We start from the raw sequence: 17428 nt of genomic DNA, 5'->3' as shown, positions 1-17428 counted from the left end.
ACCTAATATTGATAGCAGTATATGTGTGTGCATTAAATTACACTCTTTTCATGTATTCACCTTCGTAATATATCTGAAATACATATTTAAATACAAATGTTGGCTGGATCAGGAATCTCAGACTCCGTTCTTGAAATAGTAGATGGTTATGGGAGGGAATGCTCGGTATACCAATTATGCTTTACCATGGTTGAACTATTAGATGTTGTGTAGGTTGTTAGAATTTTGGAGAAATTAATACTATTTTTGATCCATACTATATTTCTCTAGTTTAGTCATGTTATTATTTCTTTAGGACGTGTGCAAAAAATTTTGAACTTTGTCGGTAAATATGTTTTTTTCTTTATAATATAAGTATATGATATGGGAACGTGGACAGATGCCATGCTCTGAGCAATCTTGGATTCAGGCTGTAGTTTTCCCTTATGTGGGCTTTATACCCTGTGGAAATACATAGTATTTACATAGTAAAAATTTGAAAGGATATTATAGGCTGAGTTCATGGTAAGCAGCTACTTTGAGGTAGTGCATGCTGATTCCTGACTTACGGAGTAGAAGATTGTTTAAACCTCTTCGTATTTATCCTTTGTAAATCAAAAAATACAAGTTCATGTGAGTGTGAACTGCATTATGTTAAGGACCTGAACAGCTTAGTCTGAATAATTCTTTATACTGTGAACACAGCGTAATGTCAGGATATCTGTTCTTGTTTTACCCTGTTAACTTTTTCTTGTGTTTCCCTTAGTCTTTCATTTAACTTACTCCCTTCTTTAGTTCTCTCTCTTTTCTGTCCTTTAATTCATGGGATAATATTCAGATTTGGTACGATACAATTTCAGAAAGGAGTGTTGGACGAGCACGTTGCTGTAGGCAAGACTGGCAATATGCAACATTAAGTTATTGTACATCTGACTGTAGTTTCTACTTTTGGATAGTTTGTGCTAGGTTGTGCTTAGACTTTATTAGGCAAGGAAAGAGTTTATTATAAAAAGAGACTCAAACAGGACAGCTATTTCAGATGTACTAAGACGTATTTATATTTTAAGTAGCAGCTTTTGACTGAGTAGACTGTAATGTAATCAGTTGAGCTACACTCAAGCTGATAATTCACACTTGGTATGTGATAGCTACGGTATGTGATAACTATTTCATAGTATGCATCCTTTTTACAGGCGTTTTTTAATTGTTCACTTGCAAACAATACATGATAATCATATCTTTATTGATGTTTAGAATCAATTCCAGTAGTTTGATTAGTGCTTAGGGTCCAATTTTGATTATTCTAATTGTTTTTTATTATTGATTCACTGTTACCTTTCCCTTCTTTTACTTTATATTTGTCATTTTCTGAGATGTACAGCATGCATCCAAAGTGATTTTCATAATGCTCATGTATGGAACAAGATACAAATAAAGTTTTCTGTGGACTTAATTACTTATACTGAAGAATTGCCTTTAGTGTGCCAAAAATACAGGAGTTACCTGCTTCTGGTGGTGCCAGTGTTTCTTTGTCATGGGGCACAAGTTACCTGATAATCTGGGTTGTTCAGATTAGTGCAGTTGTGCGGTGACTGTGCAACTGCTTTAACAGAGCAGCATATCTGGCAGAAGTGGACTCTGAAATAGTAGGCTCTAGAGGAACATTTAAAGTTTCTCAAAAGTAGAAATACAGTTACATGACCTGGAGGCTTTATACTGCTGTGCTTTGGAGTGATGTGTGTGTGTAGTGATGGGGAGATGGAGAGGGCATGGGTCCTTATCAGTTGGAGTAATATGGATAGGAATGCTGCATTCATGTAGTAATGGAGGGCTGCGTTTTGGAGCAATACTGAGCTATGCCCTAAGTTTGCATCTTACTGTCTTTGATTAATGAATAAGAGTGAGAGTATCCATCATAGAATCACAGAATGGTTAAGTTGGAAGGAACTCCGGGAGACCACCTGGTCCAAACTACTTGTTTATGTCCAAGCAGCATTTGAATATATCCAATATCTTTCCTGATGTTCAGATGGAACCTCCTGTATTTCACACTCTGTCCATTGCCTCTGGACCTATCAATGAGCACCCCTGAAAAGAGTCTGTCTTCTTTTCAGCCTCTCTTCTGGTATTTACAGGTATCAGTAGGATGTCCCCTGAGCCTTCTCTTCTCCAAGATGAAGACTCCCAGCTCTTTCAGACTTTCTCCCATAGTAGAGATGTTCCAGTCCCTTCGTCTACATTGCCATGTTTTACTCTCTTCAAGTATATGCATGACTCTCTTGTACTGGGAAGGCCAGAACTGGACAAAGCAGTGGCCTGACATGGCCTCACCAGTGCTGAGTAGAGGGGAAGGATCACCTCCCTTGGCCTGTTGGCAGTGCTTTGCCTAATGCAGCCCAGGATACTGTTAGCCTTCTTTGTGGCAAGGGCACGTTATTGGCTCATGTTTGACTTGATGTCTGCCGAGACACCCAGGTCCTTTTCCTCCCTGCATGTAGGACTTCGCACTTCCTTTTGAACTCCATGAAGTTTCTGCCAGCTCACTTCTTCAGCCTCTAACATCATGAGCAGTGTATTTGGCTCCAGCCTGGAAAGTTTTAGCAGTTTGATTCATTGTGTATATGACAGTGGAATTTTTACTTAGTTTTTGGAGGTGAGGTCATGGAAACCAGAATGCTTATTTTTACGCTTAGGCGAAGAACTCTTTGTTTTGAAGTTTTCTTAGTTTTCTTTCTGGTGCTCAGTTATTTTCATAACAAAAATAAATTTAAGTTACAACACCAATTAAATATACAATGTACATATACATGTGGCCTGAAACATAGAGGGTGTTTTGGTGAACTATAGGACTTCATTGTCTTATAGTCAGAAACTTAAATCTAATTGTCTTCTAGTAGTTCACATTGGCTTTTTGAAGTGCAGTTAGGTCCTCTGATAACAGCAAGATAACACTGTTTTTTTTTGTATAGTTCTCATATTCCCCCTCTCCTTGGAAACAATTTCTATTTGAAGCAGTGTAAGAATTTTAATCTTAAGAAGCTGATATATTTGATGGCTACACTGCATTTTTAAGCTGATATAATTTTTAAAGAATAATTAAAAAACAGATTTAAGAAAAGTAAGCATATGTAACTATCAATAAGTGTTTTAAATTAGTTCTTAAGAAGAAATTGAAGTAGAGGATGAAAAAAACTAACCTTTTCCTTTTTGCATCCTTGTTTTTGAAGCTTTCACTCTAAATCTGTAATTATGAAAGTCAGAAGGTGTGTGTGTATTTTTGGAGAAATAAGAAAGATAGCAATGTAGTTGATGTGAGACTGTATTCTAGACTAACACTTTTTTTCTGAACTAGAAGTATGCACTTTTAGTTAAATCTTATACATGTCTCAAGATTTCTAACCACTGCATGTGAATAAGCCTTCAGCTATACTTATTTTTTTAAATGTTGATCAACCTGCTAGTGATCTGAATACAGAACAGGGAGATAAGGCGTTTATTTCTGTCCCTTATATACATCAGGCAAGACTGAGGAGGGTTAGTTTTACACATGGATTATTGTGGGGTTGTTAGGTTCCTGTAGGATGTGGTTTATCTGTTGATAATCCTCTTCTATGTACTAGTTGTAACACAAAATTGATAACCTTTGTAGGGTTGGTCATTATGTAGTTAGAGAAAACTTGGGATTAGCCTGGTGGGTAATAGTAAACATGACATGCACATTTTTCCCTGTAGGATTTTGCATAAAGGTGGGGAAATATTTATTTTTTCTTCGAGTCTGAATGCTTGCCTAGAAGGGCAGCTGAACTCAGGAACAGGAAGGAAAAAAAGTGTTTAAAGGTATCTTAATTCTTATCTCTTTAGTGTCATATAACATGTATGTACATTAGAGACTTTCACAAGAGTTTCTTACTACGTTGCTGTTCAGAACAAATGCAATATATCTTCATAAGGCATGAGGTTTGCCACTTTTAAGCCAGTTCTTAAGCTTACTATTATTTAGTTAGTCTGTTTTTTTTATTCTTTGAATAAAATTTTAGAAGTCTAGAATGTTTATCACAGGCAAAAAAAAAAACAAAAAAACAACACAACAAACCTATATAGAACAGTCAACGTTAAAAGCAGTTGTTGTGTACGTTTGTAAGGTAATTATTTGTTTCCTTTGCTTGAAACTGAACTTTAAAATGTTTTTCCTATTCTGAATTCCTTATTTTAATTTGGAAAGCTTTGTTCTTTACTTTGTCTGACAAACTGAAATTAATGATGATGTCTGCTTCTTCTAAGGTGGCTATGATTTTGTTCATTATTTTGGTTTACAGGCTTTGGACTTTTGTTTTACTTCTGTGCATACTTATCTTGTACACTTTGAGGTAGCTTGAGGCCAGAAGGGATATTGTAGGCTGTGTTTTCCAGAGGCCAGTGTCTCTTCTGTCTGTCCCAGTTGCTAGGCCTGTGCAAATCTGCTGAGCACAGGAGAGTATTGCAACAGATCATAGATACCTACAGGAGAGAAACTGTATTCTTGTTTTGTTTAGTTTCAACAATAAAGCACAACATTTCACCATAATAGCACTTCAGTGTTCCTCTAATGGTTGTGCAGTGAGGCTTAGCTTAAGTTGAAGCCACTGTATCTCCTATGTTGAGGCACATGCCCCCCCTCCTTTTTTTTTCTCCTTTGGCATATAGAGAATTCAAAGAATACCCGTTTGTTTGTTCGTTTGATAGAAATGTATTCTGGGTCAGATTTTTGAAAGCTGTCTGAACCCAAAATATAGATGGTCAATTAATGCCTATTTTTGCAGATATCGTCATACTGGTTTGACTATGTTCCATTTCACTGTAGAGTGCTTGCCCTTGGTGCATGCAGCTGGATGAGCACTTATGTGCAGACTTGGAAATTGTATTTGTTTCTTGTTTTTCTGTTTTTGTATGTTCTAACTCCAGAACTGCTTTAATAAAATAAAATACCAAGTGTAGTGTAGTACGTGGCTAATATTACTGTAAATTGTAAAATACAAGTTGTATTTAAGTTATTAACTTGATTGTAGTGGAAACTTCACAGTAGTGAGATGTATGAGAACATAGATTATTCAAGTATATTTTCTTAAAAGAATATCAAGTGAATTCAAATTAGCATTTATTTTTTCATATTAAAAAAATGGGTAATAAAAAATAAAATTTTGGTTGAAATGTCATCTTTCTGCCTTCACTTATCACAAGCTTTGTTCTTCCATGACATTTGAGCTACACTACTAGTGAATCCTTCACAAAAGTTGGTGGTAACTGCAAGCTTAAATGCAACAATGAGATTCCACAGTTGTTTAGAGAATAAACTGTATTTAAAATCAAATCAAAACACCAGCTAGATTGTCAACAAGGCAGCTTTCTCGGACAGCCTTTTGTAATGGTTCATGAACGACAGAAACATACTTCGGGTGTTGGACAGCTTATCACCAGATTCTTGACTGGCAGAAATCAACACTCTTGACAGTAAATAAATGTGCATTTGTACCAGTATAAAATTTTCCTGCCCTAAAGCAATATCAAGGCAGAGAATATTGTGTGTGCCTGCATGTGCTCCACACTGTGTGGCCCTCCCCCAGTATCATGAATTTTGTCAAAGATTTATGTGTTTGAGTGATATTCATCAACTTGCATTGTTTTTGTTAATAAAAAAAAAATAGATAACTGAAAACCAGTAATATGCAGCTTGTCATATTTGTTTTGTTCCTCTATAAGTGCAATATAAATTTATAAGAACAGCCAAACTGATTCAAAACAGGAGTCCTTTGTTTCATGTGTTTTGTCTTTAGCAGTAGCTATCAGTGAATACCTAGGGAGGCAAACCTGTGGGATAATTCCTCCAGTTATCCCAGTATTCCAGGTATTTTAAGCTATGGGGATGTCCTGAACCTATTGTGTTTTTTCTATTCAGTGTCTCTCAGTGGATCTATTTTTAGACCGTTTTTGTGTAGTATTTAACTTGTGGAAACTTAACTGCATCCGCAGTGTCTTTTGACAACATGTGAAGTAGTCTTACTCTATTTCTTGAAATGCCAGCTCTTAGTGCTTATTGAACCATTGAGCTCCTGTGAGCTTCATATAATGGCCTCTAGTTTCTTTTCTGGGAGAATTAGGCAACTGTAATATGCATCCATAGTCTCTGTGGTACTAACGGCCTTGTAGAGACCTATCTTACTTTTGTAGATAGAGTTCTGCACATTTGTTAGTATCATTCACCACAGAAAATAAAGTAGAGACCAAGAGAAATTTCCATTGCAGGACTTAAGGTACCACTTGAGCCATGGCTGCTTCTCCTCATGTTCCTTGATTTATTTATTTATTTATTTATTGGACACCTAAAATTTATGAGGTGATTTCATAGGTTGCAGGGTTGTATAAGTAAGTGTGGTAATCCATCTTACCTTGCTCAGCAATACAAACTAAACCTGTAATAAATTTTAAGTTCAGTACTAGACAGTGAAATGACAATGTATGCTTAAACAGTACTCTTAAAGATAGAAAATGAATGGACTTCTGTTTAAATTGTAGAGGTAAATAATTTTGGATTAAAAAGTCCTTAGCAATGATATATTCTTCATATAGAGGTATGGTGGTGATTCTGAACAGCTTGTATTTTAAGAACATAACTTAATGCCATAGTGCTTTGGAATGTCTGGCAGCTGAGATGTACTCTTGTGATGGTCCTAACTGAGAGTCGTATAGACTTCAAAAAAGGTATAATTGCAGATACTGATAGCTTCTTGGGATCTGAATGTTTACTTAAATGCCTTTTTTTTTTTTTTTTTTAAATAATAATGCACGTTGTATTAATCATTCTAATAAATTGTGAAGAACAGAAAATTAATAATAAAATGACAAAACAAGCAAACACTGTATTTTATGGTACACTTGTAATGCAAATATATATTTATTGTAAACATATATTTAATGGGTTTTATAAGTTACCAACTTTTATTCTTGATCTAGCAGGTGTTTTCAAAATCCTTTACGAACATTTATAAGTCAAATTATGGAGAAGTCTAAAGGATTCGTAGCTTCCATTTTTTCCCCATTGTTTTCAAATGATTGTGAATATTGTATAAGATGTTACAATTTTGAAATAGCTTTAATCAGGAACAGATTGGCTAAGCTACTGTTCTGTTCAGTAGAAACGGTAAACTTCTCATCAGTTAAATGACCTCTATTTCTACCAAAGTATTTCATTATTTGTTTTTGAGATTCCATTAAGAAATAGTAACAATAGTGAAAGAATGGTTTCAATGCATTGTGATGTTGCTTTGTTTAATTAAAGAATATAGTTTCTGTAGCTTTTAGTTAACATATATTGTAAAAAGCTACAAACTTCTCATTTCTTTCAATACAAGTTGGCACAGAAATTAATTCCCTTCTGTGGGAGGGGTGAAGAACTAAATTGTACTAAACAAAACTTCAAGATTAAAATGAGAAATGAGCGTGGGGCTTTTCAGTTTAGTTGTTACAAAACAAAGATATACAACAAAAGGCAGTATTTCAAAATAGACCACTGCATTTGCTGCTTCTGTATGCCAGAATTACTATAAACACAATTGGAAGACAGTGACCCATAACTTGACACTTTTTTTCACTTACATTGAGCAGTGGTTTCTGTGAAAGCAGTGAAGTTATTTTTTAGTTTACGTGATAAGGAAAAATCTGTGTTTCTGCTTTAAAATGTGTTGAGTATTAAGTGGTTTTGTCTGAAATCATTAAAACTAAAAGATTAGTGGCATGGTTGCTTTGTAGTAACTCTGTATGTCACTGAATAGACTTCAGTATCTTGCATATTAGTACAGTTAACAAATGCTTTGTAGTGATAAGCTATCAATATATAGCTTCTGTGCACCATTGAAACATTGTACTACACAAATAGTCCATCACAACTCTTATATGTTGTGTATATATATATTTCATTTGAGTATATATCTATGTACATATAGGTTTTTAGTAAATATATATGTAAAACACATGCACCATTCATGTTCTCAAATGTCTTATTATTCTTTTTTTTTAATCTGCGTTTATAATACCTGTTTGTGAAATGTGTCAATCAAAAGGGCGTTCAGTGGTGTCTTCTGAAGGAAGAGGAGGTCATTCCCCGTATCAGGGCTATGGAGGGGCGTAGAGGACGACCACCAAATCTAGACAGACAGCATTCGAGAGAGGAATCAAGAATGAGACGACGCAAAGGCCGACCTCCAAATGTTGGTAGCACTGAATTTCTAGACAACACTGATGCAAAGCTTTTAAGAAAGCTACAGGCTCAAGGTAAGAAATATATTACTGAAATATATTACTGCTTTCACAAACAAGGACATGTACTGATGTACATGGAGGATTAATGTTTTTCTAAAGAGAAGTAATGTACATCTTACTTTGGAACTTTGTCAAGTGTTTTCATTGAAGCCCTTTTCTGTTTCAAGATCAGTAAATATATGTATGACTCAAGGGAAGAAGCATGTGTGCACAGGTGTATGACTAAGAGCTTATTCTGTAGTTTACGTAGATTGAGTTATATAGATTAAAAAAGCAGACATACAGTATTTTTGTTGCTATTGATATTCCTTTAAATTGGCAAAACTGATCAGAACTCTGTGATCCTGATAGCAGCTCAAACAACATTAGAACAAGAAATTGAAACTGATTAGCTTTTTCACCCTCTTTAGAATCTATTTTTTCCCTCAGCCTCTACAAGGTGTTTATGACTGAATGAAAGAGAATTGGTCTCACTAGGCAGAGAACAATGTTATGATTTACGTTGTCAAGAGCACTGATTTATTTAAAAAAAAAAAAACACAAAAAAACAAAAATTGAAACTAGAAAGGCCCTTTCTAGGGACAACACTTTTTAATAAATTGATCTTTTTTACTTAAATCAGTTTAGCTTGTTTGTGCTTTTGGAATTACATTTGTAGATTTCTCTTTTTAAAAAAACAAACAAACAAAACAAAACAAAACACACCTTTGCCTTACTGAAAATGAAAAAAAAAAAAGTTGCTTTAAAAAAATGGCAATGCTATATAAATTCAAACAATCTGGATGGATAAAACTTTGGAGCTACTTCTACCACATCTGAAATTTAGAACCATTGAAGTCAGCATTTCTATGAAGCTTTTGGCTGCCCCAGGGAAAACACTGTTCTTGTGAAATCATTGATAGTGACAAGATTTTAAGACCCATAATGTTGAATACTGTCACATGTTCACAGTACTAATGTATACAGTAGCACTTCAATGTTAGGGAATACTACTAGATATCAAGGGTATGAAGGCCGTATTTTAAATAAACATCCGGTATGTGACCTTTGAATTTCAATTCTTTAGTCCATAACTGTATCATATTTTCCAAATGGAGCTAATGAAAAATTCTTACCTCCAGGAGATGGGATGTTTTAACTTGGGCTTCAGAACTGCTCTTTCATTTGCTTACTGTAAACACATTTTGGGGTATCTATCTAGCATTTTGCAGGTTTTCCTTGTGTGTGTGTCAAATATTTCCTTGGTGCAGTTCTTTGCATCTCTTTTGTTTGTGTCTGCAAAGAGTGCTGTTCAGTGTGAAAACGTTTAAGAGATTCGATGGTAATGCTTTAGACAGAAGGACAGAGAGAAAACAGCTTTCAGGACATGCAAAGTATTTTTAAGCGTTTTGCAGCTGTTCTACCCGAGTGTTAAGGTCACCACCATGCTTTGCCCAGCATGAGAATTGGGAAGCTATTTGTAAGTGAAGTGTCAAGTGCTGAACAACATTTGCTGAGAGGCTGTATGTTTATTGTGGAGGTACAGGATATTATTTAAAGAAGTCTTTTCTTAGTGGGAAAAGATAAGTCTCAGTCACTGATCATAAGATGTTTTGCTTCATTTAGTATCTTCCTTTTCCCCATATTGATCACTGCAAAGGCGGTGGGGGGGGGGGGGGAGAGGAGAGGAGAATACTCTCCCATGTCTGTTTTCCTACCACACACAGCATTTAGATCATTTAGTAAAATACACAAAAGCATATGGTCCATATATAAAATAAGATTCAGAATGTGTATTTGATGTTTTCATATGTTCAAATATATCTTGCTTCTTTTTGTTCCTCTTCTGAGAGTATAAGAAATGCCGTAGTATCTCATTTCAGGGATTCATTAGCACAGAGCTCTTTCTCCAGCAGCGTCAATGGTAGATGCTGCTGGGAGAAGGCATGCGAGCCTGATCGCTTCTTGGTCCAATTATTCCCACATAAATGCACCCTGGTATACTGAAGTATTATATTAGTATAAGTTTTCTTGAATCTTTTGTTTTCTGTTTATGAAACTGTTTCCCATGAATTAGCCTTTTCACTCTCTTTTTAACCTGATGTTTGCTCTAACAGCCTCCTATGACAAGAAGTTTTTGGAGTCTGATAAATACCAATAAAGAAGTTTTTCTAATTTTCAAAAAAAAGTATTGGGCTTTTAGTGGTGTTCCATAGTTCTATGATTGTGGGATTTGGAGAATAACAGTTCTCCAATTTGTGTCCTTTGCCATATTGATGACTTCGCAAACCTTGTTTCTTTCTGTCATTCATCTTGTCCACTCCAAACTGAAGAGCCCAAGTATTCTTACTCTTTTCTCAGAACATAGTTGTTCCATCCCTTTTATCTTCTTTTGTGTCTGATTTTTGTATTTTTCTAGATGTTTTACCTTACATTTTTCTTTGATGGTGCTTCTCTGCTGCCTTTACTTACCTCTTTGCAGGGCTCTTCCATAGTCCCCTGGTGTCAGCACAGCCTTGGATTGTCCAGAATGCTTAATATCATCTGCATATTTGGGGATTAACTTTTCTGTACCCTTTACAAGTCACTGAAGAAGAGAGATATTAATTAAAGGTGGTTCTTGTACTGATACTTGAGGATACCCTCCACTAACTTTTCTCTATGACAAAAGGTGACTGGTAATCCCTACCTTTTGCCTGCAACCACTTGATGAGCTTTTGGTCTGTAAAGGAGCTTTTCTTTGGTGATGTAACTGCTTAGTTTTATTTATAAATGTTTGACCTGGAAACTTGTCAAAGATTTTTTGAAATTTCAAATGTGCTCTGTCCATTACATTCCCTTCATCAACCTGTTACTGACATGCTTGTAAAATTCTGAAATTGGGAAGAATTTCCCTCTATAGAAGCCATGCTGACTGTCTCAACAGATGGTGTTTTACAGTGTACTCAGTGAAGCCTCTCAAGCTCAAGAGGAATAGAAAATGGAAATAGCAGATGAGCATGTTAAGAGTCTTTCTCTAGAGTCTGTTTTGTTGATGGGAGTCACTAGTCCTATTAACAGGTGAAAAGTGGCTGTTATTAATGCAATAAACATCCAGACCAATGCCTCTCTGGTTCCAAGTTAGTGTTCCTTCAGATTTCTGAGCTTACTCTGTCCAATCCTGGTGTGAAGTTAGCATCTTATTTACCTCCAGTTCATCTAGCTCTTCTGTCCTGTTTGTTGTAGACGATACACTATGTTGGGGAATATCCCCAACATCTTCAGCCATAGAGACTAGCACAAACACTTCACTAATATTCTTTGCTAAGCCATTTTTTCTTCCTGTTTCATAGAATAATAGAATCACAGAGTGGTTTGGGTTGGAAAGGACCTTAAAGTTCCAACCCGTCTCCCAGAGCACCATCCAGCCTGGCCTTAAACACATCCAGGGATGAGGCATCCAAAACTTTTCTGGGCAACCTCCCAGAGTGCCTCACCATCCCCATAGTAAAGAATTTCTTCCTTACATCTAATTTAAACCTACCCTTTTTTAATTTACAATTGTTAACCCTTGTTGTGTCACTACACTCCCTCTGTCATTAGGTCCCCTGATTGCATTTCTGGCTTCCTGTTTTGATATGTCTAAAGATCTTTCACTGTCTGTTCAGGCACCCTATGCAAGGATCTCTTCAATTTTTTTTTCAAGCCCTTCTAACATGGTCCTTAATTTTAATGTCATAGGCTTTCCTGTTTTTATTTGAACAAAATTATTATTTTTAAGTGCTCACTGTTTTCTTTTGACAGCCTCCTTTTCTGAAGAGCCACGTGTCTTTTTTTATTGAACTACCTTTTTCCTTTTTGAAACGTGGCACAGTGCTTATTTACCTAGATAAGTAAAGGGTTTTTGTTCTCTAAATGCTTCGAGGTTATTCACTTTAAGATTGCACACTTGAAGACTGCTTTTTACACCTTCTTTTAATGTTCCACCAAATGGATTACAAGCATCTCTTCCTTTAATATTTTTGTTATATGTCTTGATACTATACTGTACATAGAAGGCTGGTCAACTGATATTCCTGTAATTCCCATCAACGCCATATCTTATTAAAGAACATTCTAACATGTACGTGAGATGTTCATTACATCTAGATTATCATTTGATGCCAAGAATTCTGGTTTCACTTCCTCTTTTTTTTTTTCTTGCCTTTATTTAGAAGTACTCAATTTTTTTTCCTAAATAAAGCACAGAGCAGTTGAATGGGATTGCAGGTGGGTCTAATTTGCTGTGCCATTTTTTTGTAGATTTTAACCTTCTGCTTTTTTTTTTTTTTTGGTTTGTTTGTTTGGTTTTGGTTTTTACTTTTTCAAAGACATGCTGCACATTAACTACATCCTCCTCATGGATTGTCCCAGTTTAGACTCTGTTGGCTTTTCCATGGATCGTAGTTAGAATTTAGGTCACATAGGAGAAGTTAAATTTCTAGCTTCCAGTTCTGTTGCAGTTCATGTTTAGCTGCTTTTTATGTATTGTTTCCCCTTGGCCCTGAAAGTTTCCCAGTTGTAGTGTACCTATTTGTACTGCTCTTAATTGTCTACAACAGTGTCTGATCTACACATGGGCATTCCATATGTCTGCCTGCCTCTTGGTCGTTGGACATGAAGCTAGCACTATTTTGAAGAATTCTATAAGGGAAGTATTGGGCCTCAGTACTTTGAATAGCAAGCTGAATTGAGCCTCCAGAAAAATTCTTCCTATAACTGTCTACATCATTGGGTCCATGCACAGTTCACCCAAATTTCGTACTGTTCTCACTTCTAATATTAGAATGAGTCAGGAAGTTAGTAATTAGCAAAAGCTAATTAGTAGCTATGATTAAAGAATACTCTGTCCCATTTGAGTCTGCTTCTGCTACATTGTTCAAGAAGGATTAGGTGATTATTTGAAGTAAAAAATAAGGAAAAGAGTAACTTTGTGCTTTGTGAATGATATGATGATCCGGTACTTTGAGACAAATATATTCTGCTTTAAAAAGAAAGAAGAAATCTAGCTTTAAGCAAAGCATCATTATTAGTGGGATACTATCACACACTTTATGGAGACATTTCTCCTCCAAAAATAAAACACTTCTTAATGTAGAAGCTATGCACAGTTCTTCTGATACATACATATTATATATGCATAAAAATGTGTCTGTGCTTGTGTCTGTGTTTATATGTATATTGGAAATATCCCAAAGTAGTTGGTAGTTGAATGTTTTCAAGATAAACGTGCACAAAAAATGGACTGTTTTCTCCGTTTGTTTACCTCAGACAAGCATGAGGAAATGTGAGCTGTATCTTTATTGTTGGACAGCACTGTTTTTATGAACTCAATTCCTTTTTTTATAACAGAAATAGCTAGACAAGCAGCACAAATAAAGCTACTCAGAAAACTCCAGAAGCAGGAACAAGCTCGAGCTGCCAAAGAAGCAAAAAAACAGCAAGGCAAGTATCAGACTTGTGAAAACTTGTGCATGCTGGAAGACTAGTTTGAGAACTGTTGATGTGAAGTTGTATGCTTTTCATTATTTTCTGCTGATACTAATTTATTTATTTGCCTTTCTTATAGCTATTATGGCAGCTGAAGAAAAGAGAAAGCAAAAAGAGCAGATAAAGATAATGAAGCAGCAGGTAACCTTTGTGATTGCTAATTAAGCCCTTCTTGTTTTAAATTACCAAGTTTTGTTTTTTAAATTATTTTGTAAATTAAGTATGCTTGTTACAAAGTGAATGTTTTAAATCTAGTTCTACAGAGCACACTGTATATTATTGAAAAATGTAAGTTCTGTTGTCATGCCAGTTCATGCTGTCAGGACATCCCAGATTTGTCTGTGTTGATTTAAGCTGTGCATACGTGTAGCTGTTTGCCAATATTGGTAAGAAATTCAGAAACTGCTACTCCAGTGTGGTGATGTGGTCATCCTTTAACTACATCTGTGAAAACAAACAGCAATATATCTGTTTCTGTACATACCAGAAGAGTGTAGTTAGCTTCTTCATGGATTCTGGCTATCTCTCAGTGGTTTTAGATTGTGCGTGAAGGGTTATATCTCAGTATGCCAATGAATTAACATGTTTTTATATGTACAGGTATTGCCAAATATTGTTATAGCAAATGCTTCTACCAAAAGTGAGAATGTGCCTGTATAAACATTACCAAATGAAGCTACTTATGGTAACAGGCTTTTCATTATTTTAACAACAGAATTTTAACAAAATAGTGAGATGTTACGTTGGGAACATGAAAGCTTTCAAAAAGACATAATGTCGTATTGTCTGTGGCTGTAGGGTCAGTTCCTTTTTAATTTTTTTTTTTTTGTTATTAAGGCATCCAAACTAATCATTAAGTATCTGAATGTTTTAAAAATGTAAAGATACTGAAGTCCACTTAACTGTGAATACATTAACCAGGTTGCATGTGGGTGACTGTTACTGGCTGACAGATCAAGTGCTTTGGGTTTCACATTACTCAGATTTGCGTGTTGCCACAACTGAAAGACTGCTAGAACTAAGGCAGACAATGATGGTTTGACAGACCCCTGTATCTCTTCTTCAGGAAGATTACATCAAATCACTGTCCTTTTTTTGTGTTTAAACTCCCATTTCTATTCATTCCTGAATAGCTCCACCATTGCCTGCTAGAATTTGAACGCTGCTAGTTTACTTATAGTGTCATTATCTGGCAATCTTAAAACTGTTAAAGAAATAAAATAATAATACTGTGACTTCCTAAACACAAACACTTACGCGTAACTGTGAACGCTGTTTTTTCAGGGATATATCAGGCATCTTCTAATGCTAGTAAAAATTCTAAACGTGCATTACTGTAAGGGAACAATTGACTGTAATGCTTGTGAGACTCAATAACAAAAAGTATATGTGTATAACCTCACTCTTTTTTTTGCTGAAGTAATTTTCCTTAATATTGTTTTCAAGAAACAGAATTAACTTTCTTCCCCTGTAGGAGAAAATTAAGCGTATCCAGCAAATCAGAATGGAGAAAGAGCTTCGAGCTCAACAAATTTTAGAGGTAGACATAACGGCTCAAGTATTTTCGTGTTTGCATTTGTGAGAATGTTGTCCTTTAATAGCCACACATGAAGTAAGAATGTTACCAAATACAGCAGTTCTAACAATATGGACTTAAGACAGTTACAAAATTTCCAAGTACAATTTTGCAATATTTGGATGCTAAAGCAATATGTTCCACTTTGTATGAAAGGCAGTAGTTTTAAAATACTAATTTTATGAATATATAAGCTATAATAAACTAGTATACAATACTAGTATGCTGTTCTAATGTACTACGTTGCTAGTGTAACAGCAAGAATAGATCACTGGTATTCAAGTTTCCTATCATGCAAATACAAATTTTTTAATCTCTTTGCCATTTATATTTTATCGTTTTGTTATTTTATTTATTTATTTAATTTTGGTTATAATATCCAAGTGAAGCAATTTTGCATAGGACTTGTTATCCTGTCTTAATTTAAATAAAGACAAAGTGAATGGATTGACTATGTGACATACATTGAGGAAGAGATTACTTGAAATGTACACTTAATATGTGATGTCATTTTCAGCCTTTTATGGTGTGTAGCTTTATTTATAGTCAGATTATTTTCAAGTTGTGATGTTGCTGTTGAGTGACCTATTCTGCATGCACAGGCAAAAAAGAAAAAGAAGGAAGAAGCAGCAAATGCCAAATTACTGGAAGCTGAAAAGCGAATCAAGGTTAGTTTATATGAGTTCGAAAAATAATTGTGTTGTTATGCATAATACATGTTGATGCAGAAAAGCAATTTTTTGGAAGAGTATTCAACTGAATAGGTATGGAATTAAAATAAATCTAAGTGTGCATATGTTTTGTAGATGTGTAACACATACAGACCTTTTTACACCTATGTCATATAGAAACAGTAACGTTCATACATGCATGCATGAATATATAGACATAGACACTATTTTTTTGTGCCATTAACAGGAGTTTTGCTTACATGACACTTGGTTTACATAGCTTCAAATGCTTTTGCAATAGTGTTATTCACAATGTTTTTTAAAGCACACTATTAAAATGCTTTGTTGCTTCCCAACTAATATTCCTGTATAGGCTAGATGCATACGAGACTAGGGACCTCTTCTTCAGACACTGGAAAAAAGTAGTTCATATTAGTAGTTCTATTACTGCTTTGGCGTTTTATTTTAACATTGAACTCCCAACTCAGTAGATTTGCTTTGATATATGCTATTACTGTTCTGTGGTTGGTTTATGGGGAAATAAAACTAAGAAAACTTAATTAAAGTGTGCTATTCTAGTATAGCAAATATGTTCATCATAGTAAGTACAGTTTGATAAGATACATTTCTGTTGTTTTGCTTAAGGAAAAAGAGATGCGAAGGCAGCAAGCTGTTCTTCTCAAGCACCAGGTTGGTATACATTCGGTTGACCAAGCAGGCAGAATGCCAGTTGTGAACTACTACTTAAGTAATGTGGGGGAAAAATCTTCAAAATATGCCCTTTTTAAATTCCTGGGTTTGATTCCTGCACAATTTTTCTTTCATCTTATGATTTGTTGCTTTGCTTTGGTATTGGGGTCTTTTGGGGGATTTAAAAGTGGTTTTATGACTTTGTGATTTCTGTTTCATAATGTTGTGCCAACTCTTTCTACCAGGAGTTGGAGAGGCATAGACTAGATATGGTATGGGTATGTTTATTTTTGTACATCTAACACCGCATTGTGATTTGGTTGTGATATGGTTGTCATAGCAATGCATAAAATGTAGCACTGGCTGCTGTCATATTACATACTGCTGCATGGCTTTACAGCACAGTGCATTGCATACATCTGCTTGTCTTGTCTGTTAAGGGAAAAAAAGACATCTCAAAAGTATATAAATTGAACATGGTAATCTGTAAATGAGTTTTTAAACAGAAATCTGTGTTGCTGATGTCCCAACATAAATTGGACAACTGTATAAGATCAGGGATTAATTAATGCAAAAATTAATAGGTTGTCACATGGATACTTTTTCTAAACTTTGTCCCATTCACTGGGAGTGGATCTAGAAGTTTTTAAATATGATTTGAATTAACCTGCTTTTAGAAGTTAGGATCATTTCTCTCCCAAGTCTGTAAAGTACTGAGCAAATTAGCTTTCAG

At 35.2% G+C, this 17428-nt stretch overlaps 1 protein-coding gene across 12 annotated transcripts in view; it reads left to right on the top strand.

Annotated features, from left to right (window-relative positions):
- Nucleotides 1-17428, top strand: part of BAZ2B (bromodomain adjacent to zinc finger domain 2B) — a 126634-nt gene that overhangs the window by 82142 nt on the left and 27064 nt on the right. For 8 of the 12 annotated variants that reach the window (XM_084288729.1, XM_084288738.1, XM_084288735.1 and 5 more), the window contains 7 exons: nucleotides 8073-8283; nucleotides 13621-13713; nucleotides 13838-13899; nucleotides 15233-15298; nucleotides 15937-16002; nucleotides 16651-16695; nucleotides 16941-16973. In XM_084288729.1, coding sequence (XP_084144855.1) covers nucleotides 8073-8283; nucleotides 13621-13713; nucleotides 13838-13899; nucleotides 15233-15298; nucleotides 15937-16002; nucleotides 16651-16695; nucleotides 16941-16973 — 576 coding nt within the window. The remainder of the gene's footprint in view (nucleotides 1-8072; nucleotides 8284-13620; nucleotides 13714-13837; nucleotides 13900-15232; nucleotides 15299-15936; nucleotides 16003-16650; nucleotides 16696-16940; nucleotides 16974-17428) is intronic. The other 4 variants (XM_084288730.1, XM_084288734.1, XM_084288733.1 and 1 more) reach the window with 1 other exon arrangement.

Source organism: Netta rufina, assembly GCF_964035555.1.
Source record: "Netta rufina genome assembly, chromosome: 6".
Classification (NCBI taxonomy): Eukaryota; Metazoa; Chordata; class Aves; order Anseriformes; family Anatidae; genus Netta; species Netta rufina.
The sequence above is the reverse complement of the archived record's forward strand: the minus strand, read 5'-3'. Positions and strand labels throughout refer to the sequence as shown.